This window comes from Rhinopithecus bieti, unplaced genomic scaffold (genome assembly GCF_001698545.2).
Source record: "Rhinopithecus bieti isolate Rb0 unplaced genomic scaffold, ASM169854v2 scaffold_62034, whole genome shotgun sequence".
Taxonomy (NCBI): Eukaryota; Metazoa; Chordata; class Mammalia; order Primates; family Cercopithecidae; genus Rhinopithecus; species Rhinopithecus bieti.
Genome location: NW_016823752.1, coordinates 318,854 through 345,197, shown reverse-complemented (window position 1 = coordinate 345,197; position 26,344 = coordinate 318,854). Strand labels below are relative to the sequence as shown.

Sequence of the window (26,344 nt, the reverse complement as noted above, 5' to 3'; positions counted from 1 at the left end):
AAGCAACAGCAGAATTGACTCTTTTTAAACCAATAAACACCATCAACTCTTATTGAATTTATGTCCCTTAAAATAATTGACTGTTGTGATTCCATCATAGTTTATCACTCTTTTCTCCTATTTGCAGCAACAAATGCAAGGCTTTTGTTTGTTTGTTTTTGTTTGGTTAAAGCTTATTGCACGCTGGTTCGGGCTATGGAAGACTGTCTGGAAGCTTGGAATGTGTTTATTGCTTATGGTAAAATTTGCCTGATTTCTTACAGGCAGCGTTTGGAAACCTTTTATTATATAGTTGTTTACATACTTATAAGTCTATCATTTAAAGACATCTACTGAAACAAATGTATTTGTTTCATAAGCATCTTCCTGTAATCTATTATAAAATTGAAATTAAATATAGAGAATGTTTTAACAATTTTTAACTCAAAATTTGTCAATCATTTTAATAGTTCTTTTTTTATAAAAGAAAAGGAATTTAAGGACAGGCAGTAGTCTCTTTTAAAATTTATTCACAAAACCCACTAACTGCACAGTTGCTATTAGCTGCCTGTTCTAAAACGATAGTCTTTTTATTGAAACACAAATAAACTTTTCTGTAATATTTTATGGAATATAAAGAGACTTTAATTGTTTGACTTGTTTAACTTGGCACTGTTAGTTTTTATTAATAAAACGCGCATGGGCATTTTAAACAAGCTGTGTTTCTCTAATTCAGGATTATTATCTAGAAATTTGTCTGTCTTGTTGGTTTTACTGTATACTTGAATGAGAAAGTAGATTGTTAGGCCCAGACGCGGTAGGCCCGGGTGGTCCCTGTGGGCGTGAACCCCTCCCCCACCAAATGTTGTCTGAGGCACATCCTCTGGGAGCCTACCTTGAAGGTGGAAGGTGGCCAAGGGTGAAGGTCTTGGTGGACACAGGGCAAAGAGGCACCTTCCTTTTTGGTGCCTGTGGTGCAGAGAAAGATAAGCCAAGTTCCTTGGCCTTTTTTCCACAATGAAAATTGAGACAAAATTTAAAAGTTTGACTTTGAGAACAAGAATAAAATTGAGAGGATTCTGGGAAGATGGTGGAATAGGAAGCACCAGGAATCTGGCTCCCCAGGTAGACGTCTACCTTGCGGGCAGGATCTGCCTGATGCAGCGGTTCTGTAACTACGGAATCTACTGAAGGCTGACTTTCAAGGGAGACTTGGTCAGCACATTGCAGTTAATTTTGGTCCATTTCAGCTTTCTACCGCAACCCCTGTTCCTTCATTTTTCTCTTACCCCTTTTGGAAGCCAGACATTGAAGACTAGGATGTACAAAATCAACTGTATATATGGGGCTGCCCAGGGAGAGGCTCAGAAAAGACCCGAGAAGACCTTACGTTTACACCTCAGGCTGAACCTTGGCACAGGTATAGCCTAGAGCTGTCAAAGAAACAATAAACACAGCAATAACAAAAATGGCAAATCCTGGGGAACAGGAGACCTCTTTTCAGAGTTTTACCACAGTAATAGATTCACATGTCCAGTTTTCAACAAACAGTGACAAGGCATACCAACAAATAGCAAAGTATGGCCCATTTAAAGGGAAAAAAAAACTGTCCTTGGAAAGGATCTGCTGCCAGGTAAACTAGACAAATACTTTTAAACAACTGTGTTAAAGATGCTCACGGAAGCCAAAGAATATGTGCAGAAAGTCAAGAGAATGATAATAGAACCAAATGCAAGGATCATAATGAGACAGACAACCTGAAAAACCAAAAAGAAATTCTGTAGCTGAAAAGTACAGTAACTGAAATGAAAAATTCATCAGAGTGATTCAAAGGCAGAAGTAGCAAATTTGAAGACAGAACAATGGAAATAACTAAGTCTGAGGAGCAAAAAGAGAAAAGAATGAAGTGAACAGAGCCTATGGGGCCCACGGGACACCATGAGGCTGACCAGTGCACATGTTGGGAGGTCTGTGAAGGAGAAGAGAAAGAAAGGGGCAGAGAGAATATTTGAAGATAATAATGACTGAAAATGCAACAAGTTTAATAAAAGATATGAATATAAACATCCAAGATGCACCGTGAACTCCAAGTAAGATGAACTCAGAGATCCACACCAAGACACATTATAATTAAGCTTTCAGAAGACAGAGAAGATCTTTAAAGCAGCAGAGTAGGAGCAACTCATCACATACAAGGGGCCCCCATTAAAATTATCCACAGAGTTTTCATCAGAAACTGGAGGCCACAAAGCAGTGGGCCAGTATATTCAAACTGCTAAAAGAAAAACAAACTGGGTACCAAGAATCCTACAGCTGACAAAACTGTCCTTCAATTAAGGCGAGGGCAAAATTAAGACATTCCCAGATAAACAAAAGCTGAGGAAGTGTGCTGCCGCTAGACCTGCCCTGCAAGAAATGCTTGAGGGAGTCCTGCAGGGTGGAATGAAAGAACGGTAGACAACAGCTTGAAGTCAAACGAAAAATCCAAGATCTCAATAAAGGTAAATATGTGGGCCATTGTAAAAACTAGTATTGTAAGAATAGGTTGTAACTCCATTTTTTGTTTTTTACAGGATTTAAGAAACTAATGTATTTAAAAGAAGTATTTGTTTTTGAACACACAATGTACTAAGAGGTAATTTTGTGGTATGAGCAACCTAAAGGGGTGGGAACAGAGCTTTAAAGGAGAACTGTTTATACCATTGAAGGTAAGCTGGTACAAATTCATATTAAAGTGTTACAACTTTAGGATGTTAAATGTAACCACCACAAAGAAAATCACTATAGAATTTACAGAAAAGGAAATGAGAAATGAATGTAAACTTTACCTACAAGAATCCAACTTAACATAAAAGAAGACAGTGATACAAGAAATGAGAGGCAAGAAGAGCTAAAAAGCTATAGGGCATATGGAAAAATATAGGGCATATGGAAAATATATGCCATATAGCAAAATAACAAGTCCTTATCAGTAAGTACTTTAAATGTAAATGGATTAAATTCTCCTATCAAAAGACTGATAGAGTGGATAAAAACATGATCAACCTACATGTTGTCTTCAAAGTATTCACTTTAGATCCAGAAATGAATAGGTGAAAGTGAAAGCATGGAAAAAGATATTCTGTGTAAATAGTCTCCAGAAGAGAGCAGTAATACCAGACAAAGTAGACTAAATTTTAAAAGTTACAAAAGACAAAGGACATTATATATTAATAAAAGCTTCAATACAGTGAGAACATAAAACAATTAAAAACATTTACACACCTAATGACAGACCATCAAGATTCATGAAGCAGAAACTAACAGAATTGAAGTGAGAAATAGCTCTTTAATTATAGTTGGAGATTTCAATACAGCACTCTCAATCAGACAGAAAAACCAGGAAATAGAGTATACAGTAAGCCAGCTAGATCTCAGACATGAATATACAGAACACCCACCCAACTACAGCATGCACACTCCTCCCAGGTTTCCATGGGACATTTTTCTAGGTACAAATTCAGTCTCGGTAGATTTAATAAGATAGATAACATGCCAAGCATCTTTTCAGACCACAGGAGATGAAGTCAGAAATCAATAACAAGTAATACTGGAAAATTAACAAAATTATGTAAATTAACCAACGCACTCCTAAACAATGAAAGAAGAACTCACAGGGGAGATTTTACAAAATACTTAGAGGACAATGAAAATGCCAAAACTTAAATGTGGCAAAAGCAGTGATAACGGAGATTTATAGCTATAAACGCTTACATTAAAAAACAAGAAAGATCTCAAAATCAATGGCCTAACTTTATAAGTTCAGGCACTAGAAAAAAATCTAAACCAATAGCAAGTAGAGGGAAGACAATTTAACAAAAATTAGAGCAAAGCTAAAATTAGAGAACAGAAAAACAATGGAGAAAATCAAGAAACCGAAAAGTGTGTTTACATCAATAAAACCAACAAATCTTTAGTTAGGTATACTAAGAAAGATTGACATTACGAAAATCAGAAATGAAAATGGGAACATTTCTACTGGCTCTACAGAAAGAAAAAGGATTATGAGAGAATAATAGGAACAATTGTATGTCAACATAATAAAAAACCTAGATGAAATGGACAAATTCCTAGAAACAAAACCTACCCAGATTTAATAAAAATAAGCAAAAATCTGAATAGACCTTTGACTAGTAAGGAGATTGAATCAGTACTTTAAAATCTCATTCTGGACCTAGTGTCTTCTCTGGTGAATTCTGCCAAATATTTGAAGAATAACTACCAGTCCTCAAGCTTTTCCAAAAAATTGACGAGGTGGGAACACATTCTCATTCATTCTATGAAGCCACCATTACTACCCCGATATCAAAGCCAAAGACACCACAAGCACAAAATACCAACATGCCTGAGGAGCAGTGATGCAGAAATCCTCAACAAAATACTGGCAATGTATTTAAAAGATTATACAACGTAAATACTAGCAGCGTCTTTAGAAGATTACACAGCATGACCTAGTGGGATTTATTTTTAGAATGCAAAGATATGTTGACATAAGAAAATTGATCATTGTAATACACACATAAACAGAATGAAAGCAAAAATCGTGATCATCTCAATGTTGTTTTAAAAGCTTTTTTTTTTTTTTTTTTTTAAATTAGGGATGGAGTCTTGCTCTGTCATCCAGGGTGGAGTGCAGTGGCCTGATCATAGTTCATTGCAGCCTGAAACTCCTGGGCTCAAACTCCTACCTTATGTTCCCAAGTAGCTGGAACCACAGGTGTGTGTCACCATGCCAGGCTAATTTTTTGATTTGTTATCTTTTTGCATAGATAGGGTCTCTGTGTTACCCAGGCTGGTTTTGAACTCCTGGCTCAAGTGATCGTCCCACCTTGGCCCCCCAAGGTGCTTGGATTACAGGTGTGAGCCACTGCGTTCAGCTGTAATCATCACAAGTGATGTACAAAAAGTATTTTATAAAATTCAACATCCTGTTATGGCAAAAAGAACAAACTAGGAATAGAAGGAAACTACTTCAATATACTTCATGCCATTTATGAAAAACTCAAAGAGAACAGACATCAAGGTGAAAGACTAAAAGCTTTTCCTGTGAGATAAGGACAAGGCAGAGATACCCACCCTGGCCTTTTCTATTTGACATAGTACTGGAAGTTCTAGTGAAGCAGTTATGTGAGAAAAATAAATACAAGGCATTCGTATTTGAAAGGAAGAAGTAAAACTATCTCCATTTGTTGATGTGATCTTATATGCAGGAAATCTGAAATAATCCACTAAAAAACAACTAATAAGCAAGGCTATAGGTTGTAAAGTAAATATGAAAGTCATTTGTGTTTCTGTACACTAACAATGAAAATCTGAAAAGGGAATTAAGAAAATAATCCCATTTACAATAGCATCAAAATAATGAAATACCTAGGAATTAACTTGGAGGAGGTGAAAGACTTACAGAATGAAAATGACAAGACATTGCTAAGAAGAATTAACAAATGGAAATGTACCCCATGGCTGTGTGTTGGAACACAGTATTGTTAAGATGTCAACACTACCCAACTTAATCTGTAGATTATATGCAATCCCTGTCAAAGTCCCAATGATTTGTTTTTCAGAAATAAGATCTCATCCTAAAATTCATACAGAATTTCTCAAGTGACCTCAGATAGCCCCAACAATCTTGAAGAGCAAAGCTGGAGGACTCATACTTCTGGTTTTAAAACTACAAATCTGTAATAATCAAAACAGAGCACTATTGGCATAAAGAAAGACCTACAGACTAAAGGAATAGAATAGAGAGCTCTGCCAAACACCCTCACATACTTGGTCAAGTGATTTTTTTGACAAGGGAGCCAAGACCATGCAATGGGGAAAGGGTGGTCTTTTCACAAACGGTATTGGGAAAACTGATTTTTCATGTGCAAAAAAATGAACCTGAGATCTGAACCTGAGGCTTAAAAGACCGTCAAACTCTCTGCAGAAAACAGAGTGGCCGAGCGCGGTGGCTCACTCCTGTAATCCCAGCACTTTGGGGGCCGAGGCGGGTGGATCACTTGAGGTCAGGAGTTTGAGACCAGCCTGGCCAACGTGCTTGAAGCCAAAGGAAGAAATCAAGATCTCAGTAAAGGTAAATATGTGGGCACCTATAAAAGCTAGTATTGTAAGAGGTGAGTATTGTCAAGCTAGTACTGTAAAAGCTAGGTGAAACCCTGTCTGACTACAAATACAAAACACTAGCCCAGTGAGATGGCGCGCACCTGTAATCCCAGCTACTCGGGAGGCTGAGGCAGGAGAATCGCTTGAATCCGGGGGCAGAGGTTGCAGTGAGCTGAGATCGTGCCACTGCACTCCAGCCTGGGTGACAGAGCGAGACTCTGCCTCAAAAAACAAAAGAAGAAAACAGAGCAGAAGCTTCGTGGCATTGGATTTGGCGGTGATTTTTTTGGATATGACACCAAAGGCACAGGGAAAAATAGACAATGTGGACTTTATGAAAATAGAAACCCTTCTTGCATCAGAAGACAGTGTCAACAGAGTAGAAAGACAACCCACAGAACAGGAGAAAATGTGCACAGCCCCTGTATCTGGTAGGGAATTAATATCCAGGATATATAGAGAACTCTTAAAACTCAACAACCAACCAAACTGATTTAAAAACAGGCAAGGGCTTGAACAGGCATTTCTCCAAAGAAAAGTCTATGAATGGCTTGTAAGAACATGAAAGGGGCTCAATGTTACTATCATGAAGGCAACATAGATTAACCTATAAAATAGAAAATAAACATTGGCGAGGATGTGGAGAAGGCAGAGCCCTGTTACGCTGTTGGTGGGAGTGTAAAGAGCCACAGCCACTATGGAAAACCAAATGTCTGTTCTTCACAGAATTAAAAACAGAATTACCTATGCCCGGCAATTCCGCTCAGGGTATATACCCAGAGACATTTGTACACCCATGTCTACACGTACCACTATTCAGGATAGCTAAACAGCAGAGGCACCCGAAGTGTCCATCCGTGGATGAGTGGACAAGTAAAGTGTGGTTTCTACGGACAGCGAAATCTTAATCTTTGGAAGGAAATCCTGTCATGCTACAACATGGATGCCCCTTGAGGACGTTATACTGTGTGAAATATGCCAGTCATAAAATACTTATATGAGGTACTTAAGAGTCTTTGAATCATGGAGACAGGAAGTTGAACGGTTGCCAGGAGCTGAGGGAGGGGGTGGGGAATGAGTGTTGAATGGGACCGACCTTCTCTTTGGAAGGATGGAGAGGCCTGGAGGTGGATGGCAGTGATGGCTGCAGGATGCTGTGAATGTGCCCAGCGCCACCAAACTGTGCATTAAAAATGGTTAAGATGGTAAATTTTATGTGTATTTTACCACCAAAAAAATTGGAAAGACAGAAGGTATGAAGGAGAGCTAAGTGTTCCGAGTTGGCTAAATCACTGAAAATTCCAATAAAAGACTAGTTTTAGAAAAGTCATTTTTTCCTAATCTTGAATTACCATAAGCATCTCGAGGGTTGTGGAACTTAATAAAACAGCGGGCAGTCGTGCCTCAGAGCGCTCCCTGTGGGTGCATGTGCAGCCAGCACCTGCGGGTGCACCGTGGCTTCCCGTGGCGAGCTTCCTGTGCCTGTGGTTCCCTCCAAGCCTTGGGGTTGAAACTAGGACTGGTGATTCTGAAGGGTGGGGCAGGAGCAGCCTCCGGCTTCATCAGGAAGGGGCTCTGATCAGGCACAGGGGTGCCCTGTGGGTGGGATTGCTGGAGCCCAGGAGTTTAAGGCCAGCCTGGGCAGCATAGAGAGACCTTGCCTCTAAAGAAAGAAGGGGGCTTTGGTGTCCATGCAGAGTCTGGGGAGGGAGGTGGAGGCTAGGGTTCTGTGAGGGCCTGGAGATGGGAGCTCTGGGTGGCCCTGGGACACGTGGCAGGTGTGTTGGGTTCCAGCTGGGTGGACTTTGACAGTCGGATGGGATGAACTCATGGCTCCACCTTCACTTTGAGGTGGTGTCACCTCTGACCTCTGACCTTCAGCATGGCATGACCTTGCTGAGGTGACCCAGGTGTCCCACATATCAGCCTGAGTGTTCTTAATACACAGTCGAGGGCTGCGTTCATTGGAATATTCTGGTGCTACCGCCCACTTCGTTTCTGTGCCTGGCAGCGCTGTTTTACTCCTGGTTGGGAGCATGACCGCCTCCCGGTTCAGCTTCCTCCTGTGTCCCCAGTGAGCGGGGCGGCTGTCCTCGAGGACCCTGGGCTCGCAGCCAACCTTGCTGGCACGGCCGCCCTTTCCCGCACTGCCTCGGGTCAGTCAAGGACTTGTCTTCTGCCTTCCGGGTTCCTGAAAGAGCTCTCCACTGACTTCTCAAAGGCAAAATTAAAACTCAGACTTAAGTCTTTGGCGCATAGCCCCTAATTTCCTTCCCTCTCTGTGAATCCTCACTGCCCAGCATGATGGACCGTCCGGGTCTCAGGACCTGATTCCACAGACTCCCACGCCTCCTGCAGGTACCGTGTCTTCCGCACTGGTATTGCGCCACCGGCCACCGCCGCCCAGCGCCTCAGACGTCCCGCCCTGCGCCTCAGACGTCCCGCCCTGCGCCTCAGACGTCCCGCCCTGCGCCTCAGACGTCCCGCCCTGCGCCTCAGACGTCCCGCCCTCCGCCTCAGACGTCCCGCCCTCCGCCTCAGACGTCCCGCCCTCCGCCTCAGACGTCCCGCCCTCCGCCTCAGACGTCCCGCCCTCCGCCTCAGACGTCCAGCCCTGCATCTCAGACGTCCCGCCGCAGCTGTGCTTCCACCTTGTCTCCAGCTTGAGTGGCAGCCAGCGGCGTCAGCTGCACACAAGCGCCTCCTTTCGAGAAGCACAGACTGTGACTGTGGCCACGCGTCCTGTGACGTAAACTCACGTCTGCGCGGAGACCTTTGCCGGCAGTTTTTACCGGTGGAGTAAGCAGTGGAGATGCTGGGTACAGCGCCTTCCGTCCGTAAATTGATTTCATTAACCTTACAACGTATCTGCAAGGTTTGTAATCTTTCTTCAGAGACCGTTTTTCATGGATTCTGTGTCTACTGGGGTGGATGGATTTCCACGTGTCAATCGCTGTGCTTGGGGCCCTTTGGGCACTAACAGCCACGCTACTGAGCGTGTGGAACTGGGACCCAGGCCGCACATCGCCGTCTGGGTGAGCAGCCCGTGGCCTTCAGTGGTGGAACTGGGACCCAGGGCCTCACACCGCCGCCGTCTGGGTGAGCAGCCCGTGGCCTTCAGTGGTGGAACTGGGACCCAGGGCCTCACACCGCCGCCGTCTGGGTGAGCAGCCCGTGGCCTTCAGTGGTGGAACTGGGACCCAGGGCGCACAACACCACTTGGGTGAGCAGCCCGTGGCCTTCAGTGGTGGAACTGGGACCCAGGGCGCACAACACCACTTGGGTGAGCAGCCCGTGGCCTTCAGTGGTGGAACTGGGACCCAGGGCGCACACCGCCTTCTGGGTGAGCAACCCGTGGCCTTCAGCAAGAGCAGGTTTGCTTGTTTGGGAGAATGTTCTCATTTCAGTTTTCTGAAAGGGTTAGAGTTGCTAACTGGAGGAGAGACTTGTTCTTGGTGAACGAGAAGTGTGTTTGTAACTAATTGAGTTTTAAACACCATCAGGTTGCTGACACCCTCACTCCCCACTGTTTGCCTCCCGGAGCTGTGAGCATCCTTAGGTGACAACCCCACACCAACGTGGTTTTTGTAATTTCCCTGACTTGCAATTGAGACTTTTAGAATGAGATTTTTAAGGAAGCGTTTGGTTTAATTTTCTCCCATGTCAGGAAACACATGATTTTTTTTTTACATACAATAAGAGTGACTTTAATGTATTTTATGTTTACAACATAGGAATTGCAATTTTAAAAGCAAGAATTCAGAATGTCATTAGTGTAAGCCGTGTTTCATATCAGTGCATTAACAGTTTTTATATTAATGTGGGCAGTTCATATTGAAGTGTAGAAAAATAAATTATAATAATAAAGTGATGGCTACACAGGAGAAGACGAATTGTTTTTACAGCCTGGTAAATTAGAGAGTTGCTGCCTTGGCGTTCCCATGTTAGCTGGACATTCTTATAGCAGCAAATTCCATTTAAAAACTGTAAGAATTCAAGAAGGAAGAACTGACACTCGTGAGCAGGCCCTTCACATGTGGGCACTTCTCTGGAGTTCCCGTTGCTGCTCTAAACCACTTTGGGGATGATTTGGCAGGGAGCTGATGGGCAAGGGAAGCCCAACCATGAGGGCGTCCATGAACGCAGGCTGTGGCCAGGACCCCTGCGCAAACCGTTTCACTTCTCAATCTTGAGTTTGAACTCCACTTTCCCTTCATACGGGTCGTGGGGATTGTCGAAGGTCACGTGCTCTGCCATGACCTTACACACAATGGCGACCTCAGCGTTCCTAGGGACATTGAGGAGCTTCGCGGCCACCAGAGGGTTGCTGTAGTGAGGCTGAAGTGGGAGTGAGGAAAGGACAGGTGTTTCAAAAATCTCTGAAGTTAAGGAGAGAAAACTAAGCAAGGGAAGTGTCAACAGTCAGGTTGGTGCAGAGAAGCAGCTGGTTTGTGTAATACTGGTCGTGACCGAATGCATGCCCTGGAATTTGCTGAGATAACATCCCCTCATGTAAGAATGGAGAGCAACGGTCTGGAGGGGACAGACAATACCAGGAGTAAATTCAACTATAAACTCTTATGATGATGAACACAAAAATGAAACAGGAAAAGCATGTGACGTGGAGGAAAGTCTTTGAAGTGGATATGCAGTTGTTTTAGAGGATCTGGAAAGTAGAAAAATTAGGCTGGGCGCAGTGGCTCATGCCTGTAATCCTAGCACTTTGGGAGGCTGAGGCAGGCTGAGTGCTTCAGCCCAGGAGTTTAAGACCACCCTGGGCAACATACTGAGACCCTTTTCTCTACAAAAAATACAAAAATTAGCTGGGCATGGTGGTGTGTGCCTGTGGTCCCAGCTACTCCGGAGGCTGAAGTGGGAGGATCACTTGAGCCCAGGAGGTTGAGGCTGTAGTGAGCTAAGATTGCAAGATTCTGTCTTGCAGATTTTCTTTTTTTTTTTTTTTTTGAGACGGAGTCTCGCTCTGTCGCCCAGGCTGGAGTGCAGTGGCCGGATCTCAGCTCACTGCAAGCTCCGCCTCCCGGGTTTACGCCATTCTCCTGCCTCAGCCTCCCAAGTAGCTGGGACTACAAGTGCCCGCCACCTCGCCCGGCTAGTTTTTTGTATTTTTTTAGTAGAGATGGGGTTTCACCGTGTTAGCCAGGATGGTCTCGATCTCCTGACCTCGTGATCCGCCCATCTCGGCCTCCCAAAGTGCTGGGATTACAGGCTTGAGCCACCACGCCCGGCCCTGTCTTGCAGATTGCAGAGCAAGATTCTGTCTCCAAAAAAAAAAAAAAAAGTTAGAACAGTTAGAGTTGTATTTTTGTGTTGCATGAAAGGAATGTTTCCAAGTAGATACAAGAACCGGGGCTTGGGAAACATGCAGACTGTTCACGCCTTTGCTTCATTTTTATACATGAAGGTGCTTATTGCTTTCCTTTGGCCAAGTGTGAGAGGACTCAGCAGCTGTGGTGAGGGAAGCGTGAAAGGAAGGAACCTACCTGGGCTTTCTTCCCGTAATAAGGGAAGTAGTGCAGACTGAAGGTGCCGTTGGGAGGGTAGTACTCGACCTGCAGTGGCTGACCGAGCTCGCGGGGCTGGTCCTGGGGAGGAGAGGCCACTGTCTGAGTCAGGTGGGAGCTGGTGTGTGCCCATGTCTGTGTGTTGCATTTGTGTGCATGTGTGCACATGTGCACTGTGTAGGTGCTTGCATAAATGCTTTATTGCATAATTAGCATAAATCAGATGCAATCTTTATACTGAATGCTGAGATCTCAGCAAGGATATGATTTGTTAGCATGCAAAATGCCCAGTGACCCCTCCAATGTGTGCTTCTAACAACTTGAAGTGTTGGCAGGATGATGTAGATGGGTGAAGCTGGGAGTCTGCTTGCTTGTCCACACTCGAGGATGGCCACTGTTCAGTGGCATGTGCTGCTTTGCCACAACTGGGTTACAAGTTGGTGTGAGAGGGACAAGTGAACACGTATTTTTGTGAGATTGGGGCCCTCTCATTTCAGAAGCAGAGACTTGCTCAGTGGGTAGCTCGGGGTCATCAACAAATAGCTGAAGGGTGCTTTGGATCTGTTAGAATCTCAGGAGCCACGGTGTGGCCCAAATAAATTGAAAAAGGAAAAGCAAATCCCCGTAGCCCACACGGAAAGTGGAGGCTTTGAGGGAAGTGAGGTTCCCTCGGACACCCGAGTGGGAAGGCTCCACACAGTAATGGAACCATGCTGTGAAACCTTTGCCTTTGGGTGTAATGGTGGAAGCAAACCTTAGAAAACATTTCATTTAAAAAATTTAGTTTTAAAAAATGTTGACTTAAAAAGCAATTTTGAAAAAAAGCCTGGAATTAGCCTGAGATCAATGCCAACTCTTAGCAGTCCGTATACTAAACACAAACAACTGTAGCTGCTGGCAAGCTGGAATATTTTTGTAAAGAAGCACATAAAAAGAACATAACTGGTGGATGTACATTGGTCTTTCCACATGGCCACCAAGCATTTTGAAACGTGCTGGTGATATGCTACTCAGATGCGTCTGGAAGCAAAATGATGAGAAAACAGCACTGTGTTTCTCTTGCTGGGTTTTAACCCCCATGGTGGAACTCGCTGTGCTGATGGTTCGGTGGTGTTTACATCTGGCTTACTGGGCTGAGGTCGACATTCCTGGAGAGAACCAGGCGGGCCATGCCCAGCGTGAACCAGCACGACCCTGACAAGCTCCTTTCCTGGGGCAGCCCAGCCCGCCGTGCGGCCATACTCACCAGGAAGGCGCAGTCCACTCTGGGGGCCGAGCTGTTGCTGGGGAGGAACTTGACAATCTAGAAGGGAAAAACTTGAGTGTGTCCGCTCCCCACCCCCACTGCCATGTGAGGTGCAGCGGCACCCACCCGTGGAGCTGGGACCTGGCCAGCCCCAGCCTGGGCTTTCTGACCAGGACTGAGAAGGGCCCTTGGTCTGGTTTGCGGCTTCCCTTGGAGGAATCCCCATAGGTGTCACTAACTCATCACTTGGAGCCACAGCCCTCCCCCAACCCACCCATTAGCTGGCCGCTTGGCCCAGGCTTCAGGAGGTGGCTGGCAGGTGGCAGAGCTGGGGCGGGGGTGGTCTTAGCTCTCGAACTATGTCCAGGTCTGTGGTGGAGTGCTGAAACAGAGCACGGGCCGGCCTGCCTCGCGGCAAGGCTGGGTCCGCCCCCTGCCCTGCACAGCCCTTCCGGAAAACTCTCTCTGGTCCACCCGGGGCTTCAGCCCCCTTCCTCACACCTCTTCCCTGGGCTTCTCCAGCCCCAGCCATCCCCTGCTGTGCTCCGAGGGTGGCAGCTGCCATGAGACGGGCACAGTGGCCACCACGCCCTGCTGGGACCCCCGTCACAGCCCCTCCATGCCAGCAGTGCTGAGACCCTGGCTGACAGAGGGACCCGTGAGGTGTGGAGGGCACAAGTGTACAGCCTCTTAAGTGGGAAACGAAAACAGCGCAGCTGCCGGGAGGCCCAGCGCAGAGCTGCTGATTGGTCCATGGAGCGGTGGCCCCAAGCCCTCTGCCTGGCCAGGACCTGCCCTGCTCAAGCCTGGCTCAGGGGTCACCTCCCCACACCCCCCGAGGGGCCCCTGGTCCCATGTTGGAAGCCTCTGCTTTAGAAGGTGCTAAATCCCTCCCAGTCCTGATTCCAGAACTTGAGACCCCTTTACCTGGCCCTGGCATCTCTGGCCGCCCTGAAGGGGGCCCTGGCCTCACAGAGACCCCTGTTCAAGTGTTTCCACATGTTTTAGAGGGCCGGCTATGTGCTGGTATCTGATGAGTGGTTTTAAATTTGTGTCTAAGAGCCAAACGGGACAGGTGTGTGCCAAACCAAGGTACAGGGTGATGAGGCCAGAGTCCTTGTCCCCGCTTGGGCAAGCCCCGGTCGGGACACATGTGCTCCTTGTGGTGGGGATGAGTGAGAGGCCCTGACCACAATGTTGTAGTGGCGCAGGAAGGAGACCCTCAGTACTCACCCTGTTCATTTTAATAATAAAACACGGCTTTCCTTCTTCAAAGCCGAAATTGGGATCCGCCAGGCCCGAGCAGTTCTGTAGCATATCTGCCGTGAACTTGCAGGAGAACTTGGTGTGGTTGGGAGCGGGGAAACTCTCCTGGAAGAAGTACTGCTCGGAGGTGCAGTTGATGCTGTCCTCCTGGGCTGCTGGAGAGTAGCCTGCGGATGGACGCACCTGCCAGCCCTGTCCTGCCCTGGCCTTGATGCCTGGCTGCCCCCCGGGAAGGCCTTGAGCCCTGAGTGCCAGTTTCTTATAAAATAAAAAAAGTCGCAGCTGTGGAGACGTTTCACACTTTACCTGCTAGGAAGGTGTGCAGAGTCTGTGTGAGGTCTACCCAGGTTCTGTTATCAGAGACGTTGTAGACAATTTCCAGGCCTTTCTCCCCGTAAATATCCGGCCTTAAGGTTACCCCTGGAGAGAGAGACCGTTGTGTTTAGTGTCTCCAAATGCTCACCACTTTAAGCCATCAGTTCTGAAGTGGCTGAGGATACGCCCGAGGCTGTGGCCCAACCCTGGAGCCTCCTCGGAGTAAACTTGTCTGCAGCACAGGAAGGAAGGACCCCCGGGACAGCACGGTTAGAATGTGGCGCGGAGCCCTGCTGGGAGTTGCCCTGGCTCCGCCTGGGGTGTGAGAGGCCCTGAAACCTGGCTGGCTGCTGTGGTGGGGGGTCTGCGGGTGGCTGGCTCTCTCCACTGGGTGCCTGCTCTGTGTTAGGTGATGACTAATCCAGAGGCTGCAACTGGGTTTCTACGTAAAATTGTATTTGAACACATTTAAAAAGTCTTCACTGGTTTTGGTTAAGAACAAAAGTGGTCTAACAACGTGTTAATTGTAAAACTGAGCATCAGGATGCACACAGCAGGGAGTTAAACCCAGAGCTGTCGACTTTCCCAATGTGAACTGTCAAATGTGCATCCTTTGCACACTCTCCTGTTTCTGTGGAAACACAGAAGATGCAGAAACGTGTGCTTGCTTCAGGTCCTTAGGACCAGCCCACCATCCACACGCCACTCGCTTCCCAGTGGCCACGCACGCCACACACTTCCACTTCCCATGCGATTGGGAGCCTCTTTTTCTGTCATTTTGTGTCGACTCACCTCATTCTTTCCATAAATGTGGTTTCATTGTGTGAAGCCTGCAGTTTGCTTAGCTGATCCCCTGTGGATGCTGCTGGCTTTATATTTGAGGCTAGGTGTTGCTGTTCTGTGGATGTTGTTAGAATAACATCTGTACATGGTTTAAAATAACCTTCAGCAGGGTCTAAGGGGAAAGGAGGTTCTGCACTTGCTCTGCACACTGACGGGGGCGTCTGTCCTGTGGCCTCTGACAACTCGGATGCCTGTTCCTCTGTTCTCGCACCCTGCTGTTGTGTAGGTGACCAGCGGGCTCTTTTCTGCTGGTCTCCCGGGCATGCTCCTTGGAAACCGTTTCCTGTACATCCTTGCAGAAACATTCCATGTGCATATCCAAGCACAGGAAGTAAGTGGATGGAAAAACTTGTCTCTATAACAAAACCCTTCTGTTTCATAATTAAAACTAAAGCCAAAGTCAGATTTTATAATTTGGGGTCATTTTCCTCATGGAAAGAAACTAAGGGGCCACTTAGGCCTTGGGGTTGCTCTTAAAGCCAGTTCGGGGGCTGGGGGCCGCCCTCGGGGGCACCTGCTGGGGTGTGTGGCTCACCCTGGGGCTGCCGGGCTGGCCTCTCTGGGCTTCATTTCTGAGGAAGGCACGGGTCCTCCTGGGCATCTCCAGAGCCCACGAGGCGGCAGCCTGGCCTGTCACGCGGCGTGAGGGCAGCATCTCCGGCACTTACCTGGTGACCGTAGCTGGTCTTGGTAGTCGGGCGTGTATGGGTCAACCGTCTGCATCAGCACGTAGAGGCACAGGGCGAAGAGCCCAGTCATCACCACATAGAAGGCCACGTAGTACAGGCTGATCCACACTGTGACATAAGGCAGGCACAAAATTTACCACGTCGGCCATTTTAACACGCACAATTGGGTGGCCTTGAGCGCGTCCATGATGTGGCATGACCATCTTCCCTACCTAGTTCCAGAACATTCTCTTCCCCTAAAACAGAAACCCCGTCCCCATAGACAGTTGCTGCACTCCCCTCCCAGCCCTGCACCACCGGCCACGTTCTGCCTCTGGGTTTGCCTGTCTCGATATCCACATGGGCAGAATCCTGTGACCTGAGGCCCTTGTACCCAGCTGACTTCACTCTAACTGCTGTTTGAGATGTGTCCAAGGCTGCGCCACCATCCCAGCTCCAGCAGGAACCAAGGGCCCTCTGAGAGGGGAGTTCTGGTTCTCCCCATCACAGGAAGGGAAACTGAGGCAGAGAGGTGGGGTCCTGCCCATGGTGACCTGTAGTGCGGCCTAGAAGCGCATGGCCAGCCCTGTTTCCACAAGGACATCAGGAAGAGAAAGGGAGGAAGGGAGGCCCTGGAGATGGTGCTTCTCAGAAGCAGGGGTGTCCACGGGCACTGGCCACTCAGGGTGTGGCTTCATCTCATCTGCTTTTGAGACCCTCCTGTGAGCTTCCCCTCAGAATCAGAGCCTAACGGAGGCCACCGTCCCCGTGGCCATGGGCGGCTCCTGGACACAGGCGGCTCCTGGATGCTGTCTTCGTCTCTGTAAATTCACTTGTGTGGATCGCAGCAGGCATTTGCATGGAGACACCGCCAGGAAGAGGACGGCTTTGTGTTTGCTACGGCTTTTCTCTTTCTGGGAGGTCTGTAATGAACTGGGCCTCCTCCTCCTCTCCGGTGATGTGACATGGATTCTGCTTAGTGAGCCGTTCTCCAGTGACCCAAAACACAGCCAAAGAGCGGGACCACGTCAGAGAGAAGCAAGGGAGCGTGGGGCCAAGAGGCCGGAGCTCTGAGCTGTGATGAGAGGCTGTGGCCTGCAGACCGTGTGTCCTTTTCTGGGGGGCCCCTCCTGTGAGCTGAGACAGCGCAGGTCTCTGAGCCAGGTCACTTCAGCACCGGCTGGGCTCAGGGCTGGGTCTTGCTCACCTGGCATCCACTTCGAGTCCCTCCTTTCCCTGCCGGGCGTCCCTGGTGGCAGCATTCTCGTGTGGCAGGGGCCTGTGGCCACCAGCAGCTTGGCTTCAGTCTCCGGTTTTGGGTTTCCAGCTTCAGCAACGTGGGACCAGTGGTGGTGGAAGGGGTTCTGTTCTCTCGCTGGATCATGCCTGGCACCTCTCTGGTGCTGGCCCTGCAGCTCTCTGCCTCAGTGTTCTCAGGTCACTCCTGATGTGGCTTCTATTTGACTTGGCCGCCTGCCCCCCAGGGACCTACGCCGTGAAGGCAGAGGTCTCCGTTTCCCCGCTGCGGGTCCTGTGGGTCTACCCTGGGGTCTGTGGTGCACAGTGGAGACGTGGGCGGTGCGTGTCTCCCCAGTGGCTGCCAACCCGCTTCATGGCGATTCTCAGCTCCACCAGGTGGCTCAGCCCTGCCTCCTGGCTAAGAGCCCGAGGTTGGCCATGCTGGGCCCAGGCTCGAGTGGGCTGTGCTCCCTGGACTTCCTGGGCCCCCGCATGCACCACGGTGTTCCAGGCACGCTGCAGTGCACAGGGGAGGGGTTGGGAGGTGAGAGTCCCATTCCCGCCAGCTCCCGGGGCCAGCCAGATGCAGCTCACTCTGCCTCTCCCACACCTGCACCTGTCCTCCCATTAGTAAAAATAACGTGTCCTATTCCTTTTGTTTTTGTCATTTCGCTTGAATTGTGTTTTCCCGGGGCCCTAAGACTTTTTTATCCTTAAACGGAGGCCACGTCTACCAACCGAGCAGTGAGACCATTCCAGAAGGTTCTCTGTGGTCCTGCAGCCAGGAGGCGGCACATGGGAGTCTTAGCATCTAGAATGGCTCAGAAGATGGGGCTTCCAAGGGCTGCCCCCCGGCCCAGCCCCCGCCCTCAGCTCCCTCCCCAACCTGGTCTCCTGCTCTGCCGCCCCGCCTGGCCCAGGAGGCCCTTCCGCCTCCACCCCGCCCCCGGTCCCTTCCTCTTCAAGAATAGGGTATTTGTTCTACTTCAAATGCACTGTGGCTCCAGTGGGCTCTGGTGCCCTTTGATACCTCGGAGCCTCCAGCGAGGGCTGCGGCCTTCACCAGCACTGCCGTGAGCGTGAGAGGCCTGGCAGTGTGTCGCCAGTGTTCCCACCACGTCTCAGCTACACGTACAGGTGGGACGGGCCTGGGGCTCTGCATTCCCACCTCGGCGCTAGGACCCCCAGAGCCAGGTACCATGGGGACTGAGGAGGGCCCAACCTTCCCTGGGAGCCAGGGCCAGTGCCTGGCCAGACAGTGCAGCTGCATCTGAGGCTCAGGGGTCGCCGGGGGAGGTGGGAGCGGGCAGGTGCTTCCTCCAGACTCTCCCGTGAGGGGTGAGGGCGTTTCCCGGAACGGGTGTGGTAGCCCTGATGTAGATGCAGATGCTTTCACTGCCTGTGTGGCCTTGGAGGCCCAGGCATCTGCTTTCCTCCCAGGAGGGCCAGGCCGCCCGTGCCTCTGCGCAGCCACAGGGACAGGACCCCGCAGGGCGGACCTCACACAAGGCACAGGTGCTACAGGCTGAGGCGGGCCTGGTTTACTCCCCGCCTCCGCATCTGGATGCCAGCGGGTGTCCTGGAAAGAGGGGCTGGCAGCCGCGTCTCGGCAGAGCCCCTTATTCAGGTTATTGAGTGAAAATCTGTGTGACCAAGGAATCGCCATGGTCACCTTTCACATTCTTTTAAAAATGATTCACTGGAAACATACTTTTAAAATGCTGTTGTCAGGCATATGGCTGGAATTTGGGGCCAGTCTGTGGATGCCCTCCACTGGCGTTCTGCAGTCAGGGCTGCAGGTCAACTCAGCCTTCAGGATGCTCTGGGGACCCTCACTTTCCCTGGGAGGCCAGTGAGGCCCTGGCCAAAGCCCATCCACGCCATCCGGACAGCATCTGGGTCTCACTCTCAGGGGCCCTCTGCTCCCCTCCTCCTGAGCTCACCTGGAGGCCACGTTCTCAGAGCAGCCCCCTCCAACCGGCCCACCCTCCTCACGTACCCCACCGGGACAGGGTGCGGCCCAGCATCTGCCCCGTGTCCGGATTCCAGCAGTAGTGCTGGAACTCCTCCATGCGCTGTCCGCACGTCTTCTTCTCCTGCAGCGCCGCCATCGTCCCTGGCCTGGGAGCCTCCTGCCTGCTCCTTGCACCCCTTACGCCCTAACTGAGACCAGACACCTGCCTCTGGGCTTTATAGTTTCCTCTGCCAGAGGTCAAAGGCTTGGCAGGCGAAGGATCCCAGGGAGAGTCCAGGGCCGAGTTATCAGCACTGGCCATCGCCTCACCAAACACCAGGGGCCCGGTGCAGCCCGGCTGTTGCCCCTGGGGTGGGCCAGGCCCGTGTTCCTCACCCCGCTGCTCTTGGGACGCCCTTGGCTTCAGCTTTGTCTGCTCTGATTGCGGTGAGGGCACGTTCCTGGGTGAGCAGCACTCACAGGCCCTGCCCCTTCCCTCCTCTCCTTCAGGAGAGAGATCGAGGTCAAAGCAGAGCCAGCCTGAACCCACTGTGTCCACGACCTTGGGCTGAGCCAGCTGGGGCCGCATCCCTGGCCTGGGAGGGTGTGAGGCAGGCGAGTGAGGGGTGATTGGCTCCCTGGGTCCCCAGCTGTGGCCGGCCCGATTCTGGGTCACCCGGTGGAAGGGTGAGCCTGGCAGCTGGAGCTGGGTCAGCAGGGAACACAGGGGTCCCCGGGGGCTCCTCTGTCTCCCAGATTCACTCAGAGCAGCAATATCCTCTTAGATCCCCAGAGGGCAGTGGCACGGAGGGCCCTTTAGGATTTTTTTGTGTCTATGGAGGAATTCATAAATATAAGCCCTTAAATCTAGAGGACCCTGGAATGAAGTGCACAGGTTCACAGAAGAACACAGATTCAGCCCAGCGAGTCCTGGGGGCCCCACACTGCGTTTCTAACAGTGCGGGTGGGAGGCAGTAAGGCAGGGTCCAGGTGGGGAGTGCTCAGCCTGGGCAGCGCCTCAGGGTCACCGGGGGTCTGGGCAGTGCATTGGGGTCACAGGGCCGGCGCAGGGACCGTGAAGTCATTACTGCCCACTTCTGCCCGGAGATTCTGCCTGAGCCCCTCGCCCATGGGGCCGAGCACCAGGACATGGAGGGCTCCCAGGCAGTCTTGTTGTGCGGGGCACTACAGAATCCCGGCTCAGAGGCTTCGCTGTTGGAGACGGGGGTCCTGGATGTCAGATGCCGTTGCTGCCTGCTGGCTGCAGCGCCCATCTCTGCGGGGGGTGACGGGAACGCAGGGCAAATGGAACATGCTCAGGGGCCTTCTGACAAATATGAATCGAAGTTGACTGAAATGATGAGCCCTGTGCGTCCAGAATTACATGCAGAGTTTCCCACACTGTCACCTCTAGGCCGTCCCTCTCAGGGACCCGTGTAACCAAATTCATTTCTTAGAAGAAAGAAAAGCCCTCAAGGCATTACACTGCTTTAATTTTTTAGGATAATTTAGAGTTTGCAAAATAATTGCCCTAAAATTCAAATGGAATGACATCATTTTAACCTGGATTCGTATAATTTCTTTTCTTTTTTTTAATTTCTAATTTTTATTTCTTTTGTTTTTTTGTAAAGATGGGGTCTCCCTATGTTGCCCAGACTGGTTAGAACTCCTGAGTTCAAGGGATCCTCCCAAAGTGTTAGGATTACAGGTATGAGTCACTGCGCCCAGCCATAATTTCTTAATGGACCCATCCTACACATTTTCTTTAACATTGTACCCATTTCTGACTTTGGAATGTTAGGGCAATAAAAACGCAGGGTCTGGCAGTAGGCCACAGTCTAATCGTTCACAGCCTGTGGCCCTGGGACCTCAGAGTGCCAGGGGTCTGACAACACCAGTATGCAGCAGCCGCTGTCTCTGAAGTATATAGATGCTCTTGAAATGAACAAAGTATGAATTCTTTCTAAGCATCTTTGAATTTAGTCTTCCTAATGTAGTCTCTGAATTTCCAGAAGCAGGCACGTGTGCTGAACTGTACACGTTATCAGAATGACCTTCTTCTGGACACATGCATGTAGGGAGGAGGGCCAGAGACCTTGGTAGAGGGCAGTTTCCCCAGAGCATGCTCCGAAAACATAGAACTAGGTGCTCCATACAAATTGGGTGCCAGACAATGAGGGGGGCCCAGAATCCCACCCACATCTGGTAGCCACCGGTCACCCCTCTCTCCCCCCACCTGAGTGGTGTCAGACACAGCCTAGTGGAAAGTTAGGACTGTGGCCACCACACGGTGACAAGGCCGCCACCGGGGCACTGTGGGGTCAGTGGAAACCATATGGAGAGCCAGGACTCCTACCCACCCACCCAGCAGTCCTCAGGAGCCCGCTCAAAGGTTTCCAGTGGGAAACCTAGACTTCTAGCCCCACGTGGTGTTAATAAGGTGAAGCCTCTCCCTTCTGCTGCTGAAGTGGGGTCAGGGAAAGCCAATAAAAAGAGAAGGATTAAATAATATGAAAACGTCTGGGTTTCAGTAGATAACCGCTCATCACACAAAGAATGAGGAAGTTTTTTTTTTTTTTGAGACGGAGTCTCGCTCTGTGGCCCAGGCTGGGGTGCAGTGGCCGGATCTCAGCTCACTGCGAGCTCCGCCTCCCGGGTTCCCGCCATTCTCCTGCCTCAGCCTCCCGAGTAGCTGGGACTACAGGCGCCGCCACCTCGCCCGGCTAGTTTTTTGTATTTTAGTAGAGACGGGGTTTCACCATGTTAGCCAGGATGGTCTCGATCTCCTGACCTCGTGATCCGCCCGTCTCGGCCTCCCAAAGTGCTGGGATTACAGGCTTGAGCCACCGTGCCCGGCAAGAATGAGGAAGATTTTAAGATGAATTAATACAAAGCTGGGTGTTTTGGCTCATGCCTGTTATCCCAGAGCATTGGGAGGCTGGGGTGAGAGGATCATTTTAGACCAGGAGTTCCAGACCAGCCCAGGCATCTCTGCTAAAAAAATTTTAAAATTCTAAAAATGAATTTAAAAAGACAATATATGCCAACGCCAAGGTGACAGAGATGTTAGAATTAGCTGCCAAAATTTTAAAGTAGCCATGATAAAAATGCTTGAATAGCAATTACAAACAAGCCTGAAACAAATGAAAAATTAGAAAGCTGCAAAATATGGAAAGCAAACTGATAGAACTAAAAGTAGAAATAAACAAATCCACAATTATAGTTGGAGATCTCAATACTCCTCTCTTAACAATTGATAGAATAACCAAATAGAAAATTAGCGTGAATATAGAAGAACTCAACATCATCAAACCAACAGGATGTCATTGACATTCGTAGAATACTCAACAGAGAATACATGTGCTTTTTAAGTCCCTATGAAATATATATCAAGATAGGCCATACCTTGGGCCATAAAGGAAGTCTTAGCAAATTTAAAGAATTTAAATCATACAGAGTGTGTTCTCCAATCAAAATGGAATCAAATTAGATATTAATAACAAAGATAACAGAAGAACCTCCAAATATGAAAACTGAACAACATACTTCTAGTACTCATGAGTCAAAAAGGAAGTTTCAAGGGAAATTTTAAAAATACATGGAACTGAATGAAGAAAAAATACAGCGTATAAAAACTCAAGGGACATAGCTAAAGCAGTATTAAGAGGAAAATTTATAGCACTAAAAATGCATATTTTAGAAAAGAGGACAAGTCTCAACCTAAGCTCTCATCTCACAAACCTAGAAAGAGAAAAGCAAGTAAAACAAAGCAAAAGCAAGCAAGCAAACCATCACAACAACAACAACAACAAAAAACAAGCAGAAGGAAGAAATTAAAAGATAAGAGCAGAAACCGATGAACTTGAAAATGCAAAAGCAATTGAGAGGACTAGTTCTTTGAAAATATAAATAAAATTAATAAATCTGTAGCTAGAGAGAAGGCTGAGATAACTGATAGCAGGAATAAAATAGGAGCTATCACTACAGACCCTGCAAATATCAAAAAGATAAGGAAGGAAATACTACATGCAATTTTACATACATAAACTTTACAACTTAGATAATGGTCTGCTTCATCAAAAATTACAACTCACCCAATTTCTAATAGATAATGTAAATAGCCTGTAACTATTAAGAAAATTGAATTAATTATTTAAAATCTCCCAATAAAGAAACCTTTAGGCCCAGATGATTTCATGGGACAATGTTACCAAACATTTAATAAAGAATTGACACCAATTCCTCACCATCTTTTGGAAAATAGAAGAAGAGGAAATATTTTCCAACTCATCTTATAAGACCAGTGTTACCTTTATACCAAAATCAGACAAGGATAGTTCAAAAAAAAGAACACTACAGATCAGTATCCCTCATGAATATAGATGCAAAAACCATAAACAAAATATTGGTAAATTGAATCCAACAAAGCAAACGCCATGACCAAGTGGGATGTATTCCAGGAATGCAAGACTGGTTCAGGATTCAAAACCCAATCAGTGTGATCCACCACATTACCAAGCTGAAGAAAAACCACACAATCATATCAATCAGTGTAGAAAAAGCATTTGATGAAATTCAGCTTCCATGTGACAAAAGCTCTCAGCAAACCAAGAGTAGAAGGAAGCCTGTTCAACTTGATTAAAAGCACTGACAAAAAATGCACAGCTAACAGTATGCCCAATGGTGAAAGATGAAACTTTTTTTGCCCCGAGACCGGGAACAAGGCTCCCTCATTTTTATCCAACATTGTACTGGAAGTTCTATTTAGAGCAGTGAACAAGAAGAGGACGTAAAAAGCATGAATGTCAGAAATGAAGAAATAAAACTGTCCTTATTTGCAGATAATATGAATGCTTATGTAGAAAATCTCAAAGAATCTGTAACAAAACTCCTACAGCTCGTAAGTAAGTTTAGCAAGGTCTCAGGATATGAGATGAGGGCGCAGAAATCCACTGTACGTTTATATAGTAGCAATAGGCATATGGATACCAAAATTAAAAACACATTACCATTTATGATTGCTCAACACCAAGAGGAATATTTAGGTGCTAATCTAACATGACATGTACAGCATTTGCATGCTGAAACCCATGTAATATTGATGAAAGAAATAGAGTTTGAATAAATGGAGACACACACCGATGTTTATAGTGTGGAACGACTCAACATAACAAAGAGATCAGTCTCCCCAGATTGAGTATATGGCGTTGCACATGGAATTCCTATGCAAAAATCCAAGCACAATGTTTTTGGTAGATACATACAAGATTATTCTAAAATTTATATAGAAAAGCAAAGGAACTAGAATAAGTAAATATTTTCTTGCATATTTTGAACATAGCATTTTTTAAAACATTTTTTGAAACATTTTTTGAAAAACAAGAATAAAATGGGAAGACTCAGTCTACTCAATTTCAAAGCTTATAATGTAGCTATGGTACTCAAGATTGTAGGTTATGGTCAGAGGGAGACACACAGATCAATGGAACAGAAGAGAAAATCCAGAGGTGGACCCACACAATATGTGCAACTGATCTCTGACAAAGGTGCAAAAGGAATTCAATGAAGCAAAAATAGCCTTTTCAACAAACAGTGCTGGAGCTATTGGATATCCATTGGCCAAAGTGGGAGGAAAAAGACCCTCAACCTCTTAAACCTTCTACAAAAATTAACCCAAAGTGGATATGAACATAAATGTAAGTTGTAAAACTATAAAACTTTTAGGAAAAATATGGGAGAAAATATTCAAGATCAACACCAAAAGCACAATCCATAATATTTATAGTCAACAAAATTTAAAACTTCTGCTCTCTGAAAGCCCATATAGAAACGAGGCAAAGACAAGCTGTCAATAGGAGAAGATACTCGAAAACCACGTGTCTGACGAAGGACTAGTATCTGATATTGATAGAATCTCAAAACTCAGGAAAGCAAACAATCCAGTTGTTACATGGTCAAAAGATGTGAAGAGACATGTCACCCAAAAGCACACACAGGTGGCAATCCACACATGGAAAGGTGTTCGACCACCATTAGGGAAATGTAAGTTACAACCATAAGGGAATACCCCACACCTACCATGAGGGCCAAGATAAAAGACTGTGGCAGCGCTAAACTCTGGGGAGGATCCTGAGGAAGGAGCTGCTCACCATCGCTGGTGGGAATGTAAAATGCCACGGCCACTCCAGAAAACAGCTTGCCATTTCTTCGAAACTAAACGTGCAATTACTGTGTGACCCAGCAACCAGCAACGACCCTTTTGGGCATTGACCCCAGATAAATAGAAACTTATATTCACACAAAGGCCTACACAGATGTTTATAGCAGCTTTATAGCTAAACACAGGAAATGACCCAGGGGTCCTTCAACCGGTGAACAGGGAAACAGACCGTGGCACCCTCTTCTGTGGAGCACAACTCAGAGACGAGCAGGAGGGCATGGCTGACACCTGGAGAACAGTGCTGAGTGAGAAATGCAGATCCTGAAAAGCTACGTAGTGTCTGACTCCATTCATGTAATGTTCTTGGAGAAGTCCTGGTTGCTGGGCGTTGAGGAGGGCGGGCTGGAGGAACATGGGTGCATCTGCGAGTGGCACAGGAGGGTCCCGTGGATGGAGGCGGCCTTTGTCTCAACTGTATGGATGTCAATATCTTTGCTACTTGGCAAGAGTCATCATTACAGGAGACGGAGTTAAGGGTACACAGGATCTCTCTGGATTGTTTCTTAACACTGCGTGTAAATCCACAATTGTCACAGAATAAAGAGTTTAAAAAGGGATTTCCAGGGCCAAATGAATTTGGGAAACGACGTACTTTACTTCTCTTTGAGAACCATGTTCACCCTGAAATCACTGAATAAGCCCTGTGATGGGCATGTTTAACATATTTTTAACTTTGTTTATTTAACATATTTAACTTTATTTCACCGAACGCTTCCCAACATGACTGCAGGTGGAACAGCCCCCAGTCCAACAGGAAGCCGTCCTCCTCAGACCCCGCAAATCCGCAGCATCAGCACCACCTGCGAGCTTCTTACAGGTGCACAGTCTTGGACCGCCCGGCCACTGGAGCAGAATCTTTATTCCAGCAAGGTCTCTGGGCGATTCGTGTTTGTAGCTGTTTGAGGCATGGCTTAGGACAGGCAGGGAGACGTCAGCAGAGATGGCTTC

General features: G+C 47.7%; 1 protein-coding gene across 1 annotated transcript; it reads right to left on the bottom strand.

Annotated features, from left to right (window-relative positions):
- Positions 1-9,801: 9,801 nt before the first annotated feature.
- Positions 9,802-19,402, bottom strand: ATP4B (ATPase H+/K+ transporting subunit beta). Its single transcript, XM_017861824.1, has 7 exons — positions 19,222-19,402; positions 15,984-16,112; positions 14,464-14,577; positions 14,125-14,324; positions 12,892-12,948; positions 11,625-11,726; positions 9,802-10,461 (listed from the first exon to the last, which is right to left on the bottom strand). The coding sequence occupies exons 1-7, from the start codon at positions 19,331-19,333 to the stop codon at positions 10,300-10,302; spliced, it is 876 nt and encodes a 291-aa protein (XP_017717313.1). The 5' UTR covers positions 19,334-19,402; the 3' UTR covers positions 9,802-10,299.
- Positions 19,403-26,344: the final 6,942 nt, after the last annotated feature.